Source organism: Malurus melanocephalus, unplaced genomic scaffold (genome assembly GCF_030028575.1).
Source record: "Malurus melanocephalus ecotype Western Australia unplaced genomic scaffold, MMel_1.1 scaffold_48, whole genome shotgun sequence".
NCBI lineage: Eukaryota > Metazoa > Chordata > Aves > Passeriformes > Maluridae > Malurus > Malurus melanocephalus.
In genome coordinates, this window is record NW_026623280.1 from 199,085 (window position 1) to 224,926 (window position 25,842).

General features: G+C 39.9%; 1 protein-coding gene across 1 annotated transcript in view; it reads right to left on the reverse strand.

The window, feature by feature from the left end:
- The window catches only part of KCNH1 (potassium voltage-gated channel subfamily H member 1), a 167,852-nt gene that overhangs the window by 78,948 nt on the left and 63,062 nt on the right, over positions 1-25,842 (reverse strand). Inside the window, exons 8-9 of the mRNA XM_057365078.1 lie at positions 7,094-7,293; positions 3,652-3,904 (exon numbers count right to left, since the gene is read on the reverse strand). Coding sequence (XP_057221061.1) covers positions 3,652-3,904; positions 7,094-7,293 — 453 coding nt within the window. The remainder of the gene's footprint in view (positions 1-3,651; positions 3,905-7,093; positions 7,294-25,842) is intronic.

The window sequence follows — 25,842 nt, forward strand, 5'->3', positions numbered from 1 at the left end:
TGCCTAGAACACAGTTAATTCAGGAGGAATATTTTTAAGCAGCTATTTGATAAATTAAAATGTAGCCAATCTCCTGAGGATGAGTAGGTTTTAACTTCTCAAAGACCTGCAATAAAGTCAGATTTTCAGATGGTCAGTGTCTCAACCTGAAAGACCTGCCAAATGAAGTGCACATAAAYGTTTGATTGTTTTTAACAAAGCAAGGAAACCCCACATTTTCCCTAACCACATCTGGATAAATGGCTAAGTCTTCAAGTAAGAGTAGTTCAAAGAGATACTGTCAGCTGGATAAAGCAGCATCAGGCCAAGTGGGAGGGCTTAGAAAAGTTAAAAGCAAAGCCAAGTTGGAAAAAGTCTCATAATGGAAGTCCTGCATGACCTGTGCTTCACTGAGTTCTCTCCTGGGCTGGGATGGTGTGATTTGCCTCAGCCTTCCACAAAGAGCTGAGTGCACGTCAGCACTTCATCCTACACAGTAACAGCAGTGTCAGCAGAAGAAAACACCAAACTACAGAAAACAGAATTGTGTCTCATCCAGGCAGCTTCCCACCAGCTAAACTTCCCTTCTACATAATCCCACTCACACATTAACACAGAAAACATAGTAATAGAGTGGCTCTTCTTGCTAAGTCTTTGTTTTCTGATTCAATTGTATCAGCATGAATCACAAAGAAATCAATCACTCTGCTTAAAGGTCATTTGTTTCTCTGACACAGCAAATCCAAAGATTGTGTTGCATGAACAWCAGTAATTTCTGTATTTTAGCAGAAATTTTCCATAGAATTAAAAAAATACATCTTTCATCCCAACAAGTCAAACTTCATACAAAATGCATCAATTTTTTAAAATTTTTATTGCAAACATGCAAAGGTTTGGGGATTTTATTTGTTGGGGGTTTTTTTAGTATGCTTATTTTTGTGGTTTTGTCTTAATTTAAATTAATGGGAAAGGCAATCTCAGGGCATACCCAAAAAAAGTACATTTTTTCACTGCTGGCCTATGTGCAATTTCTTCCAACTCYGTATTAATCCAAGTCAATCAAAGTCAGTGCTTTGTTCTAAGAACATAAGCCTGAACTGAGAATATACCTGTCTCTGGGGTATTACATGGAACTGATTTGGAAGGATATTATGCAAGTGTACACAATACATTCCAGGGCTGCACAGCACACTCTTATGTGCCAGTCTGCAAGGTTAAATGATTTCAGAAGTTGAAAATGCTTCCTATGAACTGGATCCTTTAAGGATTAGGTGCAGTTTGCCTTTGGTTTATGTAATGTTGTGCAGCAGTCACACAGACCAATTCAGAGCAGAAATTCATTTCTCTACTGTATGGAAGATACAGGAAACATTGCAAACTGCAGAGGCTGCTTTATTATGTGACAACCAGAGCTGAGCAAATAACTCACCYTGAATAATTTGTGTGCTTATTTTTTTCATTTTTATTTCAAGAATTCCAGAAAGAAGATTACAGTCTCTGCAACATACCTGTTGACTGAAATTACCCTGTGGAATTCCTCACATGGTGTGCTGTTGCATGCCTGCTGTTCATAGCTATGCTTAGCTGTAAACAAAACTTATGGCATTGGTTGTTCTGGCTGAGTGATCAGCAACAATTATATTTCTTTTATAATGCATCTTTTCCCCCTTGTAGTACCTTGTTTTATCTAGTATCTTTACCTTCATGAAGAACTTGGCAAGTTTAGCTAAATATGAAATTAAAAAACAAGACCAAAAACAATCAAAAGAACCCACCCCRAAACATTGTCTTCTACAGATAAGCAAACTGAGAGTACACAGAAGTYAGGGAGGAAACCCTGGCCCATCTCCTGAAGCATCCTTCAGTTGTGTGGTGGTTAAATTGCACAATGCTGAAGGAAAAAAAGGTTCAACTGATTTAGGATAGTGATAAGCTTAGTTAAATACATAATTCCTTTTCATGATAGAGAAACCTTCAGCAGAAGTCTTCACAACCTGGGGGAGGAAGGTACACACGTGCGGAAGGAAAGGGATTCCTTAGTCCAGAAACAGAAACACAAAAACTGACATCCAAAATGAAAACTCACAGAATCACAAACAGATCCCACTTCATCTTACTTTCCACTTATAATATTCACAAAGAAAATGACAGAGCTCACCAACTTTAGTGAGAGTCAGGGAACTAACTCCAAATTAAAAAAAAATTAAAAGAAAAGAAAGAAAAGGAAAAAATGAAAATAAAAAGTTGCAGAGGGAAGAGGATCAATAGTTACATCCCAGGAGAACAGCAACAACAAAATAGYTCTATTCATCCAGATACCAAGAGAACAGCCTCATTTATCTGTAGCTATCACTTTGCAGCAGCAGAGATTAGGAGTTAGGTTTCCTTAACGCGGATTCCTCAAGCAATCTTGGCTGAGTGTTTTCTAAAGTGAGTGTTATGATAAAATGCAGGAGTTACCGGTAAAGATGAGGAGAAAATTGGTAACTTTAAGGAACAGTTAAAAAATAAAAATCTATCTCAGTGCTTTTTACCTATACTCAAATAGAGCAGCAAGATGTTTTGAGCTATTCTTCTTGTGCTGAACCCAGGTGGTGGCATTAAGACACACAAAGTGAGAGGTCTAACTTCGTGTTCTACGTTTGTCATGTTAATTCAATGAGAATTCAAAATGACAAAAGGTAGCACTTTGATGTGCACCATAGACAAGCCAAAGTTGCAAATATCACAAAGCACTGAACAGCACATATCGTTCCAGAACACAAGAGAATGASTTATCCTCCAGATTCTCACCTTTTTAGCTCCTTGTGTGACACAAAGCATTATCAACTCGATTCCCCAGGACTGTAAATCTACCCTATGCTATACATGCAATCCTKTTCAAAAGCAGAGAAAAATGGAACTCAGCACATTTATTAGCCCCCTCTTTTTCAGAAGACATTCATTTTAGGAGAGCTGAGTGTATGTGTTCAGAAAAWGGTAAGATTACCAAGCAGTTTTTGTCTCTTTTTCCAGGCTGCTGTGAGTGACAGGTACTGGATTAAGCCACCATGATAATTTACCTTATCACAAAAGGGCTTGTCAGAATCAAATGATAAGTATCACYTGCTAAATGCTCCAGCCAGCCCATGATTCATCTACATCTATTGGATTATCCCACTCTTTTCTGTTAGTTTTGCCTCAGAATGCTGTTCACACCCCTATCAGTTTCTTTCCAAAGCCTCAAACCCATAGCTGCCATTCCAAGTTAACAARAATCAGCTCTATATGTTTTAAATTGCTTTGACTTTAAAATAGATATTATTTCAACATGAGAACTTAAATAAATCTAATAGAAAAAAAATCCAGCAAAAATGGATTATTATGGGGAGGTGGGAGTGAGGCAAGGAAGCCAGGCACTTTAAAAACAAGTTTTCTGAAGTCYTAAATGCAATTTCTAATTAAAAGAGATGTGTCAAGACACGGWGAAACCCAAGAATGACCAGAACCCCGTGCTAAAGAAGAGTTTCCATTGACCAGACAAAACAGGATTAAAGCAAACTGGCAATGAGATGGTTGCCCTTTATACCTCTCCAGCTGTGGCAAAATGAATTTAACTCAAGTTTTTTTAAAGAACAAGTAGAAGGGACTCTACATTTGTGCACAATGCATATTACCAGCTCTRAAACTCACCTAATATAGCAACGACTTCATCATCCTGGATTACTTCCAAAGAGCCCGAGACCACGAAGCAGAGGCTGTCGACGCTCTCCCCAGCGTGGTAGATCAGGTCTCCTGGGGCACAGTGCACCGTCTGAAACTCCATGGCAAGGGCTCGAAGGCACCCGTCGCTCGCCAGCCTGAARGCAGGGTGCTCCTTGAAAACCTTGCGGTTCAGATGCACACAGATATCTGCTCTCATGTCCTTGGGGCATATCTGCAAAACCTGAGAGGGAAATCAGGCAATCAGTTCCTGTGCAYRGCTGATATGATGTGYTTCTTACATCCRTATTGCCACACAAGGTTGAAGAACYATTTTCYTCCTTCTTATAAAATTTTTMATCTCGGGATGTAGGTTTAGTTTTGTATTATTTTTACACATGAGCCACAATACTTAGKCTACTTTATAACATCTGAAGGAAAATACTGTTTTCATCTCAGCAACATGCTCTGATGGATATTGAATTACCAGAAAGCCTCAGGTTTTTAAGACAATAAAATTTAGAGCACAGCAGTACAGAMAGTGGTGAAGAAAAGCTTCCTGAAGAATTGTTTCTAGAGGGTAGGTCACTTTTTTGATAGATTCCATGAAAAGCCTGCACAAATTATGTGCTTTAACAACTAAACCAAATGATTTRAAGTTGAATTAACTCATCACATTGAGAATTGCACTTATTCAAATTTACCCCTCAGTGGCACTAACAAGTTTTTTGTTTACACAGGAAACGGACTTTAAGGTATGATGCTGTTTTGGGCAGCTTTTGATCTTCCAAGTTTCATGTTCCTCACGGCAATTCATGATGTGTGCTCCTAAGAGAACACGAGCTGATGCTCAGCACAGCGGGTACCAGCCAGGGCCATTTCTGAAGGGCTTTAATACAATACGGACAGCTGAGTGGAAAGAATACAAAATCACTGCTGCATGTACAGATTAAAAGTGGAGAGAAGTAACATGAACGGGGTTTGGGAAGACAAAATCCTTGGGGGATGACCTATGATGAAGTACATCCAGAATACAGTATTTGAGAAACACATTGAGTAGTCTAAATCTGTTTCTTTTTTTTTTATTATTTTTTTTTTAATATTCTCTGAAATAACTATTCCATCCAATTAAGGAGCAMTCTGGTTGAGCTTCATAGTTACTCCCACACATTTTCCTAGATGGAAAGAGAAGGCAGTCCCACTGTAAATACTCCTGGAAAACACAAAGGTAACATAGGAAGCACCATGGCTATGCCCACTCTTTGAAATGGGGTTCTTTCTGTGCAAGATCTGAGCAGAGAACTAGGCTCAGAATTCTGTGAACTACACATATACATCTTGCAGTTACTTGATAATCATACACACAAAAAAGGGTTGTTATAACAGAAATAGAAGCAAAACCCCCTGAATATACAACAGAATATTTAAATTCTGCTTTTATCCCAATACTCCTTCCAGACTAAGAGGAAGTTAACTAATTTTCCATTCTCCATTTAAAGAAGCTGTCTCCAGACTTCACAAAAATGAAAGGGATTAAAGAAAGCTACAGACAAATGGTTTAAGACTTCAATTTGTATGGGAGGTAAGAAATAAATCTTCATGGRTCAATTTTTAGAATCCTTCAGCAGCTCTTGTTTAATTTTGTTGTACTGGTATTTTCTAGACTCGTAACTAATTATTCACTCCTTAACAGTTAAGGCAGTTAACACTGACCTGACAAATTTGTARCCTACAAAAGAGTGAGAAGACCAGTTCTGTGCTCAGTTCTCATTTAAGTCTCTGCCTCATCTGTAGAAAACTGCGCTGCATTTCAGAGGAGCACAACTGCCACTGCTCTGTCTCACGAGCAGTACATGTTTTATTCATGACAAGAGATCCCAGAASTCACACACAGGCATCAAACCAACAGAGCTCAGACCTGGGAGCTGATGGATTGGCACAGCCAACCACAGCTTTTGCTGTGAGGATGAAAGCTGAGCTCTTGGTTTAGCAGTGGCAGTTCAGCTATGAACACACCAGTTATTCAAAACAACACCATATTAAATGCTTTGGAGTCCTGACAATTGGAGACTTTTTTCCTGTTTATTAAGATAATTCTCAAAGGCTACACTGGGAATTGTTGTGCTTGGTTTCGTTATTCTGTGGTCTCCAAATGCATCCTTAAAGCATTTCTCTCCCTATCAAAGGAAGCCAAGAATGAACTTTGAAGATAAGCTAAAAAACCCCTCATGTTTTACACAGCAATTTTTTCTGGTTATTTTGTTAAAATGATGACAGGAGTTTGTAATGAGGGCTGAATGAAAGCACCAGTGCTCATTACACATTGTATTCTCAGATGTCTCTCCACCTTCCCCAAATGCACCTACCTCAAATCCCAACCCCACACCAAGACAGATTGTGAGAAAACACACAGAACAGCTTCTAACCAGCACTACCCAGCACTAAAATACCATTTCTTTCTGAAAGCCACTATGACAGACACTGCTTACAGAACCGTGTCTGGGATCTAAAAATGACAGATATGCTGCTTAGGAAAGCAAACAATGCTCTGTGTGGCCCTCAGTCTCCAAACATCTCAGTGCAAGGCCACATCTGTTCTACTCCTTCATAATGATGCTTTAACAGCTGTACAGAAATGACACTGTTTGCTCTTTAACTGCATCATCTGCAGTTCAGAATACTAAATTAAGCTGCCACCAGAAGGCTGGTGACCAGAGCTTTGGTATGATTTCCTGGATGATCYACCCCACAAATCACATCTTTATACAAGCAGAAGAAAATCAGTGTCTATCTCCACAGAAGTTGGCAACTAATAGGAAGGCAACAAGGAGTTTGTACATTTGTTCTGGTGAAAGGCCATTTGTTATTTTAAAAGGCACAACRGGAATTTACTTGTAAATTCAATGAATTAGAATGATAACATTTGCTTCACCTAAGGTAGATTTCAAGCAATACATKATTAAATACTTCCAACTTTCATTAATATCTTTAACCTGCACACAGAATATTACACTCAAATTCTAMAAAGACAAAGAGAAAAAGACTGTTTACAGGCCAACAGAGCTGCAAACAACCTCACAAAACAGAAATATTGCAAAAAAAAACCTCCTTTTGAAAAATTGTGAGGTTGTATTACCATCTGGAATTTCTTATTTAGTTATCACCTTTATTTACTGTTAACCAAGCTTTTTCCTTCATATTTTTTATACTATTTCATGCCATTTCTAGCAAAACATACCTACTTTTAACACTAGTATATGTCAGTATGACAGAATAGCTGAAATACTGTATTTGAAAGTTTAAAATTAAGGCAAGCTACTACTCAGAACTATTTAAAGAGTATTTTTCATCTTTACTAACATAGTACCTCCTGTTTATTTTAATGGACTACTTTCAGGATGTGACTTCTTTCCTTGCAGTTTAATTTACTTACCTTTTCAGTATCTATTCCTCTGGACATTGACCAGGTGGAAACGATGTAATCCATCACACGTTCACTCAGTCCTTTAGGGACCTGGTAGAGCTTTAAAAAGTCCCGGACACTGTTCAGCATTTCATGGTATCTGTTTGTGTTAGCATACATCTGCTGAAATATGGTTGTCACATTACCAAAAATTGTGGCATACAGAAGGGCTGTGARAAAGAAGAAAAACCACAGAGATAATACATGATAAGTTGTGATGAWCAGTCACAACTGTATTCCAACAGGCTTTAAGACTGGAAATGCATGCAAATATCAGTGCTTTATTAGGAAGATTTGAAGAGCACAAGCATTTTATAGGTTACCTTCAGCACTACAAATTGAGGACCACACCTACTTTTGTGAGAGCAAGTCCTGCATCACAGAGTTCCTGAAACATAACTGTTTGAACATCAGGCAATTCAGTAGTACCTAAAAACCTTATGAAACCACAACAGAAGACAGARGAATTTTAAGAGAAATAGCTTGACAGCAAATACTTTATTTTTTCATCTCTGGTTTATAGTGCCTGTGTTGAAATACCATCAGTGACAGATTTCCAGGCTTYAAGTGCATTATCACAGTAGTAAGCTGAGTCATCATTACCCACCTCAGTGTGACAACAGCAATGCATCAAAGCAGAAGATGAAATACATAATAAACAGCTACCATGGGTCAGTAATTTATAGACATAAGTTTAATAATACATAAAACTCGCTTTCCTTTTTATACTCTCCAGGCAAAAGAACAGCAAGGCCTGAGGCAAGTGCTAGAGTGCTCAGAGGCAAACCTCTGCACAGCCCTCCTGACTCCACACAACACAGCTATGAAGCCAGCTGCTCCATCAAGATGGGCTTAAGAATAAACAGTGAGGAAGAAAAAAAAAAGCAGTTTCCAGGCGTGGAGAGAAGCAGATGAAAATACACAGGTCTTGAGAAAATCCATCTGCTGAACCCCAAGATAGGACAGCAGGCTGGTGGCAGTCTCAGTGGCCAGGTTTGATAGCTTGCAGAGGCCGGGGCTGAGGCTCTTCCAGCCAATCCAGCCCTAAATGAGATGAAAAGACAGGAAGCCTCAAGGGGAGCTTTCCTATGTTGTGAATCAGGTCAGTGATATGTGACAGGTTGGAGGTAGAAGGAGGGGAACAGTCAGACTGCAGATGAGACGATAACCACCCATAAGTGCTCTGGCTTGCTGGGTAAGTTCTTCCTCTTAATCAYTTCCTGTCCCCCAAAACAAGCACCAAATTGTGAGTATCACGTATCTTCCACTCGAAATAAATAAATGAGAAGCCATATGTATAAAAATATGCCTTACTGAAATACCTCTTTTTGCTGTTTATTTACTCCCTCACCAGTATTAGAAAAAAAAAAAATTCTTCATCCCACTCCTCCCTTTGAGAATATAGCTATTTATTCAGGTCAGTGTTATAGGTAGATATCCTTAAGCCAAATAAGATGCTTTAGGGTTCTCTGACCAACAAAAACCTTTGATATTGTGCAAAAGAAACTTACGGGACTGTCTTTCCCTTGATCATCAAGAGACGTAATTTAAATCTAGGGTTGCTCAAGGCCTTTACACTGCTGATTTTCTGCAGAATTTGTCCTTSATGCTGCATCGCTTCTTTTCATGAGTTTCTGTAGAGAACAACTCTCCCTTTTTCCATCTACTCCTCAGTACAGACAGGTATAAAATTATGCAGAAAAATGTGCACACTCAGTTTAAAGGAAAGTGGTAAGTGTGAATAGGGATACACTGACCAGAAACATCTTTTTTCTCTGTTTAACCTTAACTTGTACCTGAGCAAAACCATACTGGGAAGTCCAATGCAGTGAGTAGTAAAGAATGATAAAATGCTTTAGAAAACAGATTTACCAAACAGCTCCTTAATCCATGATTATTTTGTATGAGAACAGCATTACCTCTCCCTAAGTAAGCCCTGGTTTGCTCTCTGCTATGCAGATGCAAACACAACCCTACAGGAGACTGCAGCAGCACAAGGCAGCCAGCACAGCACTGAAATAGGTGACAAATTAGGGAGAGGGTCACAAGCAGGTTCTTATCTGTACATTTGTGGACAACCACACTTGTGTCCATACAGCTCTCTTTGCTCTCTGGTAAACAGGTGAGACCTGGGGGTTCAGTACCTYAGCACAAACACCTCTGTGCCAGCAAAGGTAAAATGGAGTCCCTGCTCTGTCCCATTACTCTCCAGCCTCATGAAACTCACAGAAAAAAACCAGAAATTTGGTCCTGTATTTTGATTATTATGACACAAGCAATTTCCACTGAAAATTGCAGCTCCAGTATGACAATTATCTTGGCACGAAAAATTATTCCTGCCTAGATTAATTTTTTTTTAATTCCCAAATTTACGATCCTTAATTTATCATTAGCTAACCATTTTATTACTATTAAAGACACATTAAAGCCAAGAATTTTTGCAACCTAATATTGGGTAGATGCATTAGCATATTAAACCTTGAACTCCTCTGCACAGAAATAGCTGGCTGTGTGCCTTTCCTTCCTTTCAAAGGAATAATGAAATGAACCCACTGCAGTAGACTGCAGCCCCAGAATCATTTCAGAAACACTCTACTAAAGGAAAAAGTTGGGCTATTTAGACCAAGCAAAATTTCCAGCACCTCATCTCCAGGAATGTCACGATCCCTCAGAAATGATACAGCCCTCACCCCCTGACATTAATACTCTTTTCTGACAATAAAGAAAAACATGTTGTCCCCAACAACGTGGCTGCAGTCTGTGATACCCTATTTAAACCAGAGTTTAAATAACAGCACAGATAGGACCAYAGTAATTGCAGCAGCAAATTACCCACAAGTGACTCACGAAGGTCAGACCCAGGTTGGAAAAGTCACCAAATCAGCTGCTACTTTTAACGATGTAACAAGTAAGAACAGAGAAATAAACACAAGCCAGTGTAGGTCTTMGCTACCACGGTAAAAGATCTGGGGTCTGATTTTGGAATTATAAGAGGAAGAATTTCTCTCTGTAAGAATGAGAGGTTTACAATTACCCCAATTACAGATGTAAGCGCTGCATTCAGTTCCTGAGATGAATCATCACTTTGATGATGATTTGTTCAAAATGCTCTCATCCAATGCCCTCACACACAAAATGTGTGCAGAAGAACGACACAGCAACAAGTGAGACTAACATCAACTAGTGAATAATCTCTTACATCTTGCCCCCAAGACTTTCTGAAAATGAACTGCCTTCATTTTTACTTTCTGGAAAGCTGATCCAGAAAGTCTGTCTGCCTGCATGTAAATTCCACTTAATAATTAAAAAAAACAAAATAAACCCCTTTTACATACWGCACTAACCTAAGTACTATTCAAAGAGCAAGCACCTGGGTTTGCAAAYAGTAGATGATTTAAATGTATAATCGCATTTCTGTTTCACCAACAAGTTCCTAGTTTACAACAAGTTATTCAGTTCATAGATGGCTGAGAGAAAGCACAGGCTTGAAAATCTGTTGCATTGCATTGCTTGTTACTGAATACGAAACACAACCATAAATTAACCACAAAAACTGAATGTCTCAAAGGCATTTTTCAGATAACACATTGTGAGGTCACACAAAATTAATACTGATCAGATAAAAAGAAAAGCAGAAATTAATAATTGTATGGATCATCCCATAATTAAATGAGAAAATGACATTCTTTTCAAATGTGCAATTAGAACAATGTAAGAGCTTATAATTGCTTCAGATTAGGGGTCTTGATTAGTGGTAATTACGTCTACTTATGGCTAGAGAGCATGCAGGTAAAAGGAAAACACTGAACTGTTAAATACAATATACAAGCAAATACCAAACTGAACAGGTATCTTAAAGAATTGTTTACAGAACTAGTTTTGATAGAATTGTTATTTGTAGTCTTGCAATCTGATATCAAAGTATCTAAAGCAAGATGTACCTATCAAATGTCTACACTACCTTCTAGAACAGTACAGRCAAACCCAGAGCTGCTTAATTTGCTATTTCTTAGGACGCTTTGTGTATTATAAAGTTTTCAATTTGTATTTTGTTATCTACCTTTTGTATTTTTACTAACACAATGTATAAAGATATAATTCCATTTAGCTAGTAAAAAATAAATGTAAACAACTTAGCCAAAATCTAATAGGTCAATTAATTTTTTGCACTTCATGACTTTTCACAATATATATACAGAACATTTTCACCTCTTATAAAACAAATTACAATGGCTAGTCCTAGCATGTAAATCACTTCCTGAATTTCACAACTTGGGAAAAAGACATTTTTGGAAGTGAAAGTAAATTCCCAGGGGAACTCTCCCCCATGCTGTCCCAGTAACTTAAATCCTGCTCTTCCCACRGCTCTCTATTCCCCTGGACTGAAACAAAACACTGCTCCACCTCCCTCTTTCATGCCAGCAGCTTGTAATTTGCACCTCCAAAGCAAGGCAGTAGCGGTGGCAAAGATCAGAAAAGTGGCACACTACTGAGCGAGCTGAAAATCAATTTAATGGCAATGAGCAAAGCAGAAAGGCTGAAAAAGCCATGAGAGACACGCACATCAAACCACGTGGCACAAGCACTTGGCTTCTAGGACGAAAGATAAGACCAYAGGCAAATTTTATCAAACTCTTAGTCAAATCCTACTGCTAATCTCACTGYCATCATCACATTTGATGAAATCACCCTGCTGGCAGCGAAATAGGGACACAGAAGGAGAACACCAGGCTCCAGCTACAATGGAAATRTCTCCCCTGCAGAAGGGTAGGACACCAGTGAGGACACAACTGATGAAGGCAGAACAACAGAGCATCAGCACAAGGGTTTTTTTCATCTTCCCATCACCAGAAAAACAAGAACTGCAATGAAATGAACGTCAGAGACATAAACAAGRGAACAGCTGCTCTAAGAAGCCACTTAAGCAACTACCAAGGACTAGTGTAGTAGAAACATCTGTGCACCTTAAAATAGGCTGTCTGCAGTGTGTAAGGGCAGAAAGGGAAGTTAAGAACAGCTATGGAACAAACACCACAGGCAGCTCCCACTGCTGCTCTCCTCACACCCTTTCCTAACTCTGCAAAATAAAAGCAGCCTGCTGCTRCAGCAGCACAGACTTATAACCTCCTGTCATTAACTTGCAGTGACTTACATTTTGACAGTTTAAGACTTAATGTGGAAGARTAGAGGCAAGTGTTGGTAAAATACCAAACCTTCCCAAGATGCTGAACTCCAGCATCCCTCAGGATGCTTCAAAACCGAATGGTTTCTTTTTTTTTAATTTCGGTCTGGTAGCACCCACATAGCTGGTAGCAGCAATCACAGGTGTTCTGGCTCACAAGCATCACGCACAGCACAAGTCTCTAACAGGTTTTGCTTTTGCCTTGAGCATGTTTGGGCTAAGATAAACGGCATAGGAAAACACACAGAGCAAAACCAATCTGAGAAGCGATCAGAGCCAGGGTGGGTAAAAGCCARTAGAACAAACTTCAGCACCAGGCCTGAAGAAAGCTCTCCAACACAAACAGCTCTCTCCAAACTGGCACTGAAGGGCCAACACCACTCTGCTCTCTGTGAAAGGCTGCATCTTGGATCCAAGAGTCTGCTTATGGAAAGAGAAGATGAAGGGCACCCTGCCAATCCATACAAAGAAAGGGTGGTGGTTACTACCACCAGGGCCAAGGCTCCTACCTCTGCAGCACCTGAACTAAATTAACACATTCCCACTAATTAACACCGTAAAATCTGGATTTCGACAAATTAAGAAGCGTCCAAACAAGCAACATGGCAAGAATCCTGATCCACAAAACTCATCCTTCATTTTGACAGCTATAGTTTAGTATTTTAGTATATTTACCCTGAAAGGTGCCAGCAGTCACAGAGGAGGGTTTAATGCCAGCTCCAGACTCCACTGCAGCCAATATATCTGCAGTAAAGCAGACTACTAAAATAATCAGATGCTCAAGTCAGAACTAGTCTGTGAGGACTTAAATGTGTTCTTGGTTGTGAAATTAAGGAGTAAGAATGTGGTCATACACTATATTTCTGCTGTAAAGGGACACCAACAGAAGACAAGAGAAGCATGATGCTGAAASGAATTAAAGAGAAGAGCTTCCTGCATACAGTGAGACTTCAAGCTGATAGATTTTGAAATCCCTAAGCACGAGCTTCTCTCAGTTTCAGGAAAACAGGGCTGCATGCTCTTTTTCTATACACAAAAAGCACTTGCAGACCAACAAGTTCACCTGACTCTTCTTACTGAAATTACCTGAAGGCATCCATTTCTCTCCAAGGCCCTGCACTTGCACTGCCTGGTTAGTCCCAATGAGGGTAGCAATTTTTTACATCCAAAAGTGCATCACAAACCAGACAGGAAGATGTACRTTCTTCCTCAACTTACAGGTACATTTTTAAACCTCACTGAAAGCTATGACTAACTCCAAACACAGTAATACCTAGTCATTAATTGAAATTAGGGTCTTTGCCTTTGACATCAAAAAGACTTTGCAAGAACCATTACAGTTTAATCAATAAGTCCATGGAAAGCTCCTTGCAGAAACAAGTTTCATTTCAGTTAAAATACAACAATATAGGACAGCAAGATCAACAGGCAAGAAGATTTAAAAGGGAAATCCCAGCACAGTAACTCAGAGGTAAAATTAGAGAAAAATGGAAGATAATTCCACAGAAAACAGTGCTTCCCAGTTACCTCTCTAAATTTTATTCCCCACAAGATAGGCTTATCTCTGATAAGACAAAACAGAATTGCAAGAAAATGTACCAATTTTCACAATGAATAAAACAACTACAATTCCTGTAAAGAACAGCATATTTATCACAATATCTTCAGGAGGGTCAGAAGGGCTTTGTCTAGAGCAAGGCTTTACTTTCATCCAAGTACAGGTGCTCAAAACAGGAAGCATCATCAAGATCTTGCTCCACATGCCAGTTTGATTACCAATTGGAAACTAAGTGTACAAACAGGTAACAGCTGCAAAAACTGTCTCTAYTCCAAACATAGCAGGGCAGACTCACCAGTGGGACACTTCCACCAACACAGGATGACTTTAGCTCAATGTATTCACTAGCAGGTTTTACCATGATGAGAATTAATAAAATGCCAAATCTGATTAAATCCTCTGCAATTTGTGAGAAAGGACACTCTTTTACTGTTTTGTAGAAYTTTATGGACAATAAAATTTAAATTGTCTAGAAAATTTAAATGGATTTCCATTTCATTTCCCAGCACTAATGAACAGATCACCATTTAAATGACAACTGAGCCATTTAAGGGCATYATTTTTCTTCTACAGTTTATACAGGATAATGCATGGCCATTTTCAATTACTTGGTAAAAACTAAATCTCCACATACTGCTTCTAGATTTTTATTCATTTGCACCAATATGAAGGCTTTTACTTTCAAAGCTCTTTTTTATCTACCCTCATCTCAAATTCCACACCCTATTAAACACCAACTCTCCTCTTTTTAAAATCTATTACTGAAATAGACTACGCATACAAAAACAAACCCCAAAAATCAAAAGCCACAGTTAGGAAAAGTTCTCTTTTCATGTGAAACTGTTTTCCTATGTAGTTGTTAGCATTCCTCTGTTCCTATTTCCTCTGTAACTTGTATGATCCTTTCTACAAGGATCCTTTCTCCTTGCAGGACGGAAATCTAGGGACACTCAAGGAGATCATCTGCTATCCAGCTTTCTCATCCTTTCCCTACAATGCTCTTCTTACATCTGAGTRCAGTATTTAGAGTAATTCTTTATTCCAATTGATAATTTGATTCAGGTTGCTTCTCTCTACTCCTATCAGAGCATCCATGTGGGAAGTTGGTAACTGGCTGCATTTCCTGCTGAGCATGTTCAGATCTGAATCCAGCACTGACACCACAAGGAGGAAGGACCCAAGGCTTCCCCTGAGCCTGCAGTGATCTCACTTTTCATTAGGCTTAGAACCTTTAATTAACTGCACTTTAAACACTACTGCRAGGTGTGGGCATGTATGCCTGTGWTGAAAGGTAAAGACATTTAGGAGAATACCAAGACAATGCATTTCTCTTCAACCATGAACTTTCATCCAATGATTTCCAGAAGCTTCTACTGACTATGTACCAAGTATAGCAGCCTTTTCTGAGAACAAAGGAAAAGGTAAAATTTTAATGCCTATAAATTACCCCAATATAAAAGCAGAGTGGGATGTAGGTACTATGGTTTTATTGTGGYGTGAACCAGAGGCGGGTGGTAGAGTGCTGGCCTCAACCAGACAGCCGATGGAAAAATTGCATATCCCTTGTCTCACAGACTACAGAGAGAAGAAACTTCTTTGGATTGCCTGTATTGTCCTCAAACCTAAAACTAGTTAAACAAAACACTGAAAACAACAGAAAATGTGTAACTGGAAGCGTGTGTCTTCCAAAGCTCACTTGGTTTACTCTCAGCAGGCCCTTCAAGCTGATTTTGGTCTGAGTGGTCACACTGAAACCTGCACTGACCCCTGCAGTGGCCACACACCAGACTGGTTGTGCTAATCCCTGAGGACCTGCCAGGTCTGCTCARATGACAGATCAGCCAGCAAGAGGTAAGAGCATGACTGCACCTGACAGGATTAATGGATACTGGACATAAGGACAACAATAATTTCTCAGTTCAGATCTCCTCTACTGTGAAATTAAGCCCCTAAAGCTATTGCACTTAATTGGACTGTGCTGTACCTGTCTGCTTTGCCTCTCTGCAGCTCAGTCTGAASCTTCTGAAGCCTTGGTAAGCCACCCTGGGGTGTTACTTCAGTAACCCCAGCCAGACTGCGAGGTGCTCATCACCCACCTGCCAATCCCTTTTGGCACATGCAYAACTTTTACTTTTGGGTGCAACAACTAYAAACAAGTTGTGCGACTATATTCTRCACAGGCTTTTCAAACACTTCCCAAACAAACCTAAACTGGTCCAAAAATTCCCTTTTTTCTGGTATCACTAAATAGTTACAAAGAGTTAACATCATTCRTAACATAAATAAGAATAACAAAGTTTTGAGTTATGTCGGTTAAACCAATGAGGTCGGAGATAAAGGTGACATTTACAGATGAAGACTAATTTGGGGTGGTTAAAGAACAATTGTCACTGGAATGACTCGGTGTGAGTCACGCTCCTCCCACACACTAATCACAGGTGTGCCTGAACCAAAGGCAATAGGTGCAGTATGTACAGGAATGTGACTCGGGAATAGCTCCCAGACAGTGCCTTCTCTAGGGGGCCCTGCTTTACTGACGAGTGAAATAACAGGCCAGTGAAGGCACATATGGCTTATCAAAAAATAACTGGAACAACTGTTTGTGTTTTTAATGACAAACCATGGATGACTGACTGYGAGAGAAATACTTGCCTCTGGAGTGGTAAAGAGGGTTACAGCCTAACTTTACGAAATGGGTATTCATTTTTGTTCCTATGGCTGCAGTCTTAAAAGTACTTCGTTTCCAGGCTGAGTCTGCTGTTTTATTAGAGCTCAGCAGGACTAAATGCAGCAGTAAACATGCATACAGCTGGTAGTTCCACACCTCACTTCTAAAAATGATTATACTTATCACTTCTAAAAATGATTATACTTATCATTATATTCAGGGGTAGATGTTACTGCATCAGAGATACTGCCTAAATTCTTTTCAAAGTAAACATTACATGGAAATCATCTGGCATCTTAAAAACATCAGGTAGATGCATTTTGTGCTTCAGTGAGTTTGTTAGCAAGCCACCACAAAATGCAAATATATGTGCACATATACAAATGCACACAAGCAGAAGTAAGGATGTCTTAGTATCCCACTGGGACCATCTTAGAGAGATATTCTGCTTGTGCAGTGCCTACACCAGTGAGGTGCACAGGAAAGGCTTCTGCAGATGCTAATAAGCTGAAGCTGGCCAACAGAAAGTATAGAGGACTGTCAAAGATAATGATATACCTCTGTCAGTAATTTGCAGCTACAAATTCATCCAATAGTTAGGCATACAAAGCTTTTCCATGCTTAGGGAAGAACGCTTGGGAAGACTTCAATAGTCCACTCCTGCAATCAGTGAACCTCCAGGATACAATGGATATGTGTTTCAAATATCAGTGCAGGAGCAGAGACCTGAACTCAGGTCTTCCACTTTCCTGAAGAGTTCCTTTACCTAAAGGTGACTGGATATTTTGAATGAAAGAGAAAGGAAAGGAAAAGAATAGTTTTTAGTATCAGAACTGTCCATTCTCCATAAATACAGCAGGGATGTGTTCCCAACATTTCCATAACCTTGGAGGTCTYTGAACCATAAAATAATGGATTAGAATAGAAGGGGCAGGTATGTCTGGCCATGAACACAGACTTCTCTGCTCCCACCTCTCCACAGAGTAATGTGTTTTCTGGCAGGCTTGCTCAGGGAAGTTTTACCTGACCAGTCACAGCAGATCAAGAACACTCACTGTCCTAGCACTCCCAAAAGATCCTAGGAAAAAGGTAATTTCTAAGACTGGTTGAAGTGATTTCATGTTTGTGCATGAACAAAGTCTTAGGAATCACAGGAACATAAGGTAGTTGTAGCAATTGGTGAGAGTAGCCAAAATCTCAGTATCAGTAAGCCCTAGCACACCATCAGGAGTCAAACCTCAGAGTAAACTGCTCACCACTGTGMCATGGGGCACATAACATAAGAACAGTGACTCCTCCTAAACTTAAATCCTGAACTTTGGATTCCAGAAGGAAAAGTCCCCTCAGATGCCCACTCTCTGCTGACACTGGATCTAGCATAAACTGAAGCAATCCCAAAGCAGTCACTAAAGTCAGGTTCCTTGATATTTCTTACAGATCAGGGATAACTTTCACAACATCAGAGGACTTCCAGAAGAGCCTTTGCAGTTGCCCCAAGTCTTTTCCTTGTTTAAGCATCAAAGAACTTGCCTTCTGTAATTCTCTGCCCCACACAGGATCACCTAAGTAGCATCTTAAATCTTCCAGGTTCTTCTTAAATTCTTCCTTCCCRCTGATGGAGGCAACAAGAAAATCTTACAGCTCGTTGGAGATGAATAGTAAGATTTGGGCAAACAATTGTGGTAAATGTATTCCATGTCATTTACAGATACTGAAGATGTCAAAGTACAAAGAAGTAAAAATGCAGGAACTTATTTTAGCACCTAAACTGTGGTAATAACCTGCATGCTCATCTTTTGAAAAGTATGTGAAGTGAAGAACTGTTTGTAAGCTGTGTRTGTTACCATGAATATTCATTTACTGGTCTTCAGCACAAGGCAAGGATAGAATGCTTTTCAACAGCTTGAATTTTTGATATTGTATAGCTACTACTGGCTGACAGATATTAATGATTCTTGACAGAATGCTTATCTTTGAGCTGTTGCTGTAATCAATCAGCACAAGAGCAGCAGGCTATTAAAATATTTTTCTGTCAAGCTCTCTTGACAWGCTTTGAATGGTACACAGACTCGATGTTTGGTTTGGATTTTTTTAGGGGTTTTGTTTGTTGGGCTTGGGTTTTGTTTGTTGGATTTGGATTGTTTATTTTCAGTTGGTTTTTTGGTGGGTTTTGTTGTTGTTGTTTTGGTTTGTTTTTTTAAAAAAGAGAATCTACCTGAAACCACACAGCTGGATTTTCTTGATCAGCACCGCTTGAAGTTGTCCTTAAATATCAGCCCTGGTGTTGAGAAATCAGTCACCATGGTTTCAGCTCGTTCTGACAAATGTCCTTCTGTCTTCTTTCTATCCTGCCTTTCTCTGTCTACACATGCACACACACAGGCTTCTTTAGAACTATTTCACCCTGTCAGACCTTGTCATCTACCTGGCCCATAATTACTCTTCACACTTCCTTCCAGAAGTTCTACCCTCCTGTTTTCTCTCACTTCTTCTAATTTTCTATTCAATACCTTGCCTTTCTCCAGCCTTTCAGAAACCTGTCATGGGAGCAGTGATTTAGCAGTCTCTCTGCATCACAAAGCCTGTAAAATTTAAATCAACAGCTTAGCAAACCCATCAAAGAGGCTGCCAGACCTTCTTGGCCTCAATAGAGAAGCCTAATGACTAGGAGGGAATCAAAGTTAAATTAGATGGTCAGAAGAATTGAGACACTTCACAGATTGGAGGAGGGGAAGAAGGGAAGGGACAGGGATACAGACCTAAATGTGTAAGCACAGGGTGGAAGAGCAGAAGAGGAATGCAGGTGAGGTTAGGAACACAGAACAAAAAAGAGCAGCTGATAAGTGAACTCGTGAAGAAAGTACAGAAAGAGTTTAAATGTYCAGTTTTCTGCACAGGCTTGGCTGTACTGATATTGATTCTCTTGAAGATCAAAAGGCACATTTCTGTAGCAAATGCAGAGGGAGGGAATAGATACACTGTGGTATGGTGTGTGCAGAGCACAATGAAAGCCATTCTGCACCAGTAAGATGTGAAGAATTAAGACTGGCAAGGCAGGCAGAGACCAGGAGCAGTTTGCCCATGGCCACAGAAGAGTGTGTGACAGAGCTGGGAACTCAGCCCAAACCTGCCAGCTCAGGGCCTCTCCCCCATGCACTGTCAGCACTGATGAGATAAGCAGCAGGGGATTTTCACCTTCTGCTTTGCCCTTTGCCTATCATCTTATTTCCTCTGCAGACCATAACATCTCTTTGCCATATCCAGAACTTTCTGCAGATTCTAGAGGGCAACAACCACCAGTATCTCTGAATGTTTGGTAACCAGATTCCAGGAGAAGACATAAACACTGTCTCTGGATCCATCTCCATTACTCAGGTAAAAAGAAACTGTACCAAAAGTCTGCTTAATGAAGAAACAGTTTGAGTTAGGACCATGTTCACCAAGATCAGTAAGTGAAATGCAGCAGAAGGCTGAGCTGTGGCTTACATGCATCCTAAAAACTTTGTTTGAAGAGCATGCAACAATATGACTGCAACACATTTAGACTGAGCAAGTCAAAAGAACACAGTGCCACTGATAACAAATTCTCCACTGAGAATGTTGTCTTTGCTAGAGGATAATGAATATAAATTGATCCATTTTTATATCTTAAAGCAAACACTCCATGATTTTTATTTGCCTTTCTCCATTATTTCAACAACAAAAGCTTAGGCAATAAGCCAGAAAGACGAAAAAATAAACACTTTGGAACAAGCCAAGGGGACTAGACAACAAATCCAGAGAGATTATTGCAGAGGGCAYTAAAGAGGACAAAGACATTGGGTCCTTACAACATCCTTCATACAAAGCCTAAGTAAACAAGCTGTCACAAGCAAATTGTGAAAGAGAGAGATGAAGTTCTTTGTCCTAAACTGCAGACTGACAGAAAAAATCTCCCAAGAGCTTCTGTACAGCACAAATCTCTTCACATTTTCACTTGCCCAAGTTCTCCTCATCAGTGTGCCATCAGAGACAGGATCCACCCCATGCATCTGGAGACTGCTGCTCTGCAGCTGGGAGGAGGGGAGACAGCGGTTTCTCTGAGCATGTTGCCAACATTTTGAACACTGAACCACTTTTCCTCTGCAGCCCTGTGGATCTATCCCATTTCTCCATTATTTTTTTTATCACTGACAAGCCAGAGGTATTAAATCCTGAAAAGTTCTAAAGGCTACTGCATTCCATACCTCATATATGTGTGGTTTAAGAAGGACACAGGAAAGAAGAAAATTGCTCAGTAAACCATTTTTGAATGGAATCACTGTAAGGATGCCCAAAACAGAATATTCAGCATTGTGTTTCCATATTCCTATCCAAATGAAGGAGGAAAAAAACCCGTGTGTATCACACAAAAGGTAGAAGATGTTTAAGGGAAACCTTTTTTAATTCACCTCACACATTAAGAATATGTTTCTCCYTCCAGATGATGACCACTGTGATCTGAAAATATCCAGCATTTAATGGCCAGTTCTGACTCCCTCTACTGGCACTTAATACAGTCTCCTCTTCCTCAGTTTTAGAACAGGAGCAATGTCCYTTTAGAATTTCCAACAGCAGTGTGATAGTGGCAAAGTGTTGTCACAGCAGTTTCATTAAAATGTATARATATTTTGTTAAGTCTAAAATAAATRTTTTGGAATCTTTCAGGGTTCATTACCACAGTTTTTATCCTTCCTGTATGACACTGCCCTTCYACTTACTGTTTGGTACACTTAGACTTCCAGCTAAAGTTAGAACAGAATTAAGCGGTAACAAATATAAAACCTTTACTTGCCTTAATCCATGGTTTCACACTTCATGCAAAAAGGACAGTTGCTACTAAGTCTTTAAAAAAAACAATTTATCAATATTGCAATAAGAGTGAGGCACAAATAAAGCTTTAAATATGAGGAGTTGCAAGCTGGCAGTGTGAGAGCTCATTAAAAAAAGCACGGCACAAGAATGCTCAAGGCAAATGCCTTTCAAACTTTTTCAACTCTGAAGTTATTTAATCGTCACAGCAATCACAAGGGATAAGGCATTGTTTAAAGGAAMTGGCTTCTGTTCAGTCTTCTGGAAAGGTATTCACTGTAAATGTGCCATCAATTTAAAATGCTCCTCAGTTCTGAAAAGCAATCTTTCTGACCCGAGGCTTGATACTTTAAGCTGCAGAGCACCCTCAGCTGACACAAACCAAACAACAGTAGGGCTTCTGARTGCCCCAAAAGACCAGAACCACAAAACAGGGACAAACTGAAATATTCTGCAAGTAGAAATACTAGTTTTACACACACACAAAGCTAAATACATCTTTCTGTGTGTGTTTGTCACCAATTTCAGTAATCCAGCATTAAGACAACACYTAAGTTGCGGCATTAGTACTTTGTWCTCATTTCCTGAATATTAAAAGCTACGGTAGCAGTGCAGTGTCAGGAAAATCTGTGTTTCCATGTAATACATATGCATGAACTGCCCCGTTCCCCTTTTCATTGCATTTGCAGTCACTTAGACTGCTCTGACTGGATGAAAGCATGCTAAAAAACCAGCTTGGAAATKATTACGATTACTGCAAAGCTGTGGATAAACCAGTCTGAGATGTCTGCTCACCTAYCCAAATTTAAAAGATCTAAGTTATTCTGGAAAAGGTATGGCAGCATCAGTGCTGCCACAGAACTCACTCCACCACAGCTACAGTCTTTTTTTGCTAAATTATTCATTTCTTCACTTTTCTGTGTCTCCACACAGAAGACCCACTTCTCTCCTTGCTTTCAGGAAAACCACAATCTGGCCCACCCTTCCCAGGTGTAGGTTCAGTGAACTGCTGTGTTTTTTCCTCCTGGTCTGTGCATCCAGCACAGCATCCATAAGCATCCCACAGAATGCATATATGTACCAAAAGGCAAATTAGAAAAAACTGATGCCATAGGTTCTGTCCCATGCCTTGGAGGAGAGTTACACTGGGAATAACTTCCAGAGAATCACCCCATAGAAGTTGATCAGTGACATTAAAATTTTTACCATAGGGTTTTAACAAGAGAAAGTTTAAAATTAAAGTGAAAAAATGAGTACAGTGTTGGTGCTGACACTCGTGTCTGTATCACACRCTCAGTACTCAACCCTGCCAACCCAAACCAGCAGATTTGAGAAGCACCCCAGCTGAGGGAGAGCCTGAAAACAAATGATTTAACAGCTGCTGTCCGGGACAAGAGTTTAATTAACATGATCAAAGCCATTATTAGGTTAATTACCAATTAGCATCACCAATTAACTCACTAATGGCCAGTCCCAAATATCTAAGAATCAGTGCCTGAAATGAAGCACACACAGCACTCTCTCATATCACAATGGACCAGAGGCAAACACTGCAGAAGAAAATTTACTCCCCAAAARAAGACACAAAGGAGGATGCTTTTAAGGATCTCGGCAAACAAATCAATATAAAAAGCCCCGAGTTTTATAATGAAAAGCAAGAAGTCACACTTGGCTGAAAACCAGACATGCTAACAAGCAGCTGTGCACAGCAACACTTCTCAGGCAAGGTCTAGCACAGACCCCCTGTGCAGAAAACCACGGCTGTGCTGTTTGAGGCGAGCTCACAAAGGCACAGCTACCAAAGACCAGCCTAGCTAACACAGTGGGTACATAYTGCCCTCTGTTTAGAAGTTCAATCTGTCCATAACCCGCCACTTTTTCCCAGGTGCTCCTAAGTTTCCCACATGCCCTGGACTCCAGCAGCACCATTTCTTCACCAGATGCTGCTGCTTCCTCCAGTGGGTGCTTCCCCACAGCAGCCTGTGGTCAGCCTGCCAGGCTGGGCTGTGGGCACTGGCAGCTAAAGGGTGCCTTAGCTCATCCTCAGAGCAGTGACTTTCAGGATCTACACATGCCCATCTTTTTCCATGATTCATTCTCTTGGGTTTCATCCAGAGAAGGCAATACATATAATTTTCATGTCTATTCAGCACTTCCACTGACATTAAACTAYGTATATGGCTATCTCAATAACTCTGTAATCTTGTGTGTCTTTCAAGTTCAACATTTTCCAATATGAAGTGTCCTCATATTGTTGGTATCTTTCTTGAAAGAAAACCTGTTTTTTTTTTTTTTCTAGGCTTGAAAGAAAACCTGTTTTTTTTTTTTTTCTAGGAATTCTCTTCTACAAGTATTCTCTTGCTGCCAAATTTCAGTTCCCAGCCCTGCTGTTCTTACATACCTGCTCTGAAGATCAAAATCTCATTTTTTAAAATGGATGAACACCACCCTTGCTCTCAGAAATGGTTGACCTTGATTACCTCAACTTGAAAATTGAAAGATTTAGAAAGTTACAAACAGGAGTCAAATGGAAAATAGAGAGAAAACGTGTAGACAACACTAATTATAGATGTTGTTACATTTTGTTCTAATGCTATCGTGATGACAGCAGACAGATAATAGCAGTAAAATAATAATGGTAGGAAGGACTCAGAACATAAGGAACAACACAAAGCACATCATCAGCCTGTGGAATGAACAAAGCTGTCAGTAAAAAAAGCTCTGTGTGTTTGGGTTGTGTTTGTTTTCCCATTCTAACGAGAAGACACTGGTTCAATCAAGCTGCTTTGAACTGATAATCATAAAATTGTTGAGGCTGGAAAAGACCTAAAGATAATTCGATCCAACTGCCATCCCAGCACTGCCATGTTCACCACTAAACCATTCCCCAAGTGCCACATCTGCACATCCTCCAAATACCTCCAGGATGRTGKCTCCACCACTTCCCTGGGCAGYCTACTCCAATGCCTGACCACCCTTTCCATGAAGAGTTTTTATTAATATCCCATCTAAACCTTCCCTAATGCAATGTCCTCTCATGCTATCACTTGTTACCTGGGAGAAGAGACCGACCCTCACCTGGCTACAATCTCCTTCCACGCAGCTGTAGAGAGTGATAAGGTCTCCCTGAGTCTCTTTTCTCCAGGTCAAACACCCCCAGCTCCCTCAGCTGCTCCTCATCGGAACTGTGCCCCAGAACCTCCACAGCTCTACTGCCCTTCTCTGGACTCACTCCAGTGCCTCAATGTTTTTCTTGCAGTGAGGGGCCCAAAACTGAACACAGGATTGGAGGTGCAGCCTCATCAGTGCCAAGTATAGGRAGATTATCATTCCCCTAGACCTGCTGGCCATACAACTTCTGATAAATAGCTGTTATTACAGCAGTTATTGCTTGTCTGAGTGTGATTTTTTAAATCCACGCTCTGAATGACAGCATAGCCAGTGTATTCACCACACAGTGATACCACACAGAAAGAGCACAGAGATCACACACACAAGTCATACAGAAGCACAGTATGGTTTTGTTGATGCACAGATATCAGCATTAACCTTATCTGCTGATACTGGGAGAAACTGCATATCTGCAAGGTGCAGCTCCTACCTGGCAGGACCAGAAATATCAGTTGAAAGTGCAGTTATTTCTACAAAGAACTAGAGGGTTTAAGATAATAGAATTAGCCTGTGCTGCTACGTTTCTCTATTTCAGTTTTTCACTTACATTTTAACTTTTACAGTTCATCTACATTTTCTCTATAAAACATTCTGCCTAGGTGCCATTGACATATAGGTATGTACATCCTTACTTTGAAAAATCATATACTCCTATGCCTGTCTTACCTCCTGTTGTCCACAGTCAGAGTTTTCAAGTGGGTCACCAGTACAAATAGTTACAATTCTTAAAGCCAGGTTATTTTTTTTTTGTAAGTGTGACAATAACAAAGGTAATAAATTACAAATCTATTCTGCCTCAAATAGATAGCAACATTAAGTCAGGTTTGCAGGTACAAAGTAGGGAAAATCTGAAGCTAAACCACAAATTAYCAAGCACCCATGAAAAATACTCCAAAAAGACAACATGAGAGCACACAAAATAGTCTCCAACGGGCCATTTTTTATTGCACATTGAAAACTGATGTAATTTTAAAATCTGCCCCAATATGAGGATAAGTGCATTTGCAAGCAGAGATTCCAAGTCAACTTCAGAAGAAATCTGAAAGGTGTTTTACCTTCCTTTCCTGCAAAAGATGTTGAAACACTMGCAGTTTTCATGGGGTCAAGTCTTTGTAACTCCTCCCAGAATACTTCAGGAATGGCATAGCTGGAGTCAGCAGAGGAGAAATTGATGCAAAAGTAAAATCTGATCCTTAGGGTAAACAGTTTTTGTGGACTGTGTGTTATTTTCTTCGGCTGGAAGAAAATAACATGCTGCCCTCTCTTTCCTAGGAGGTCTGAGCATTCAGAAGTCGGGCACCAAGGAGCAG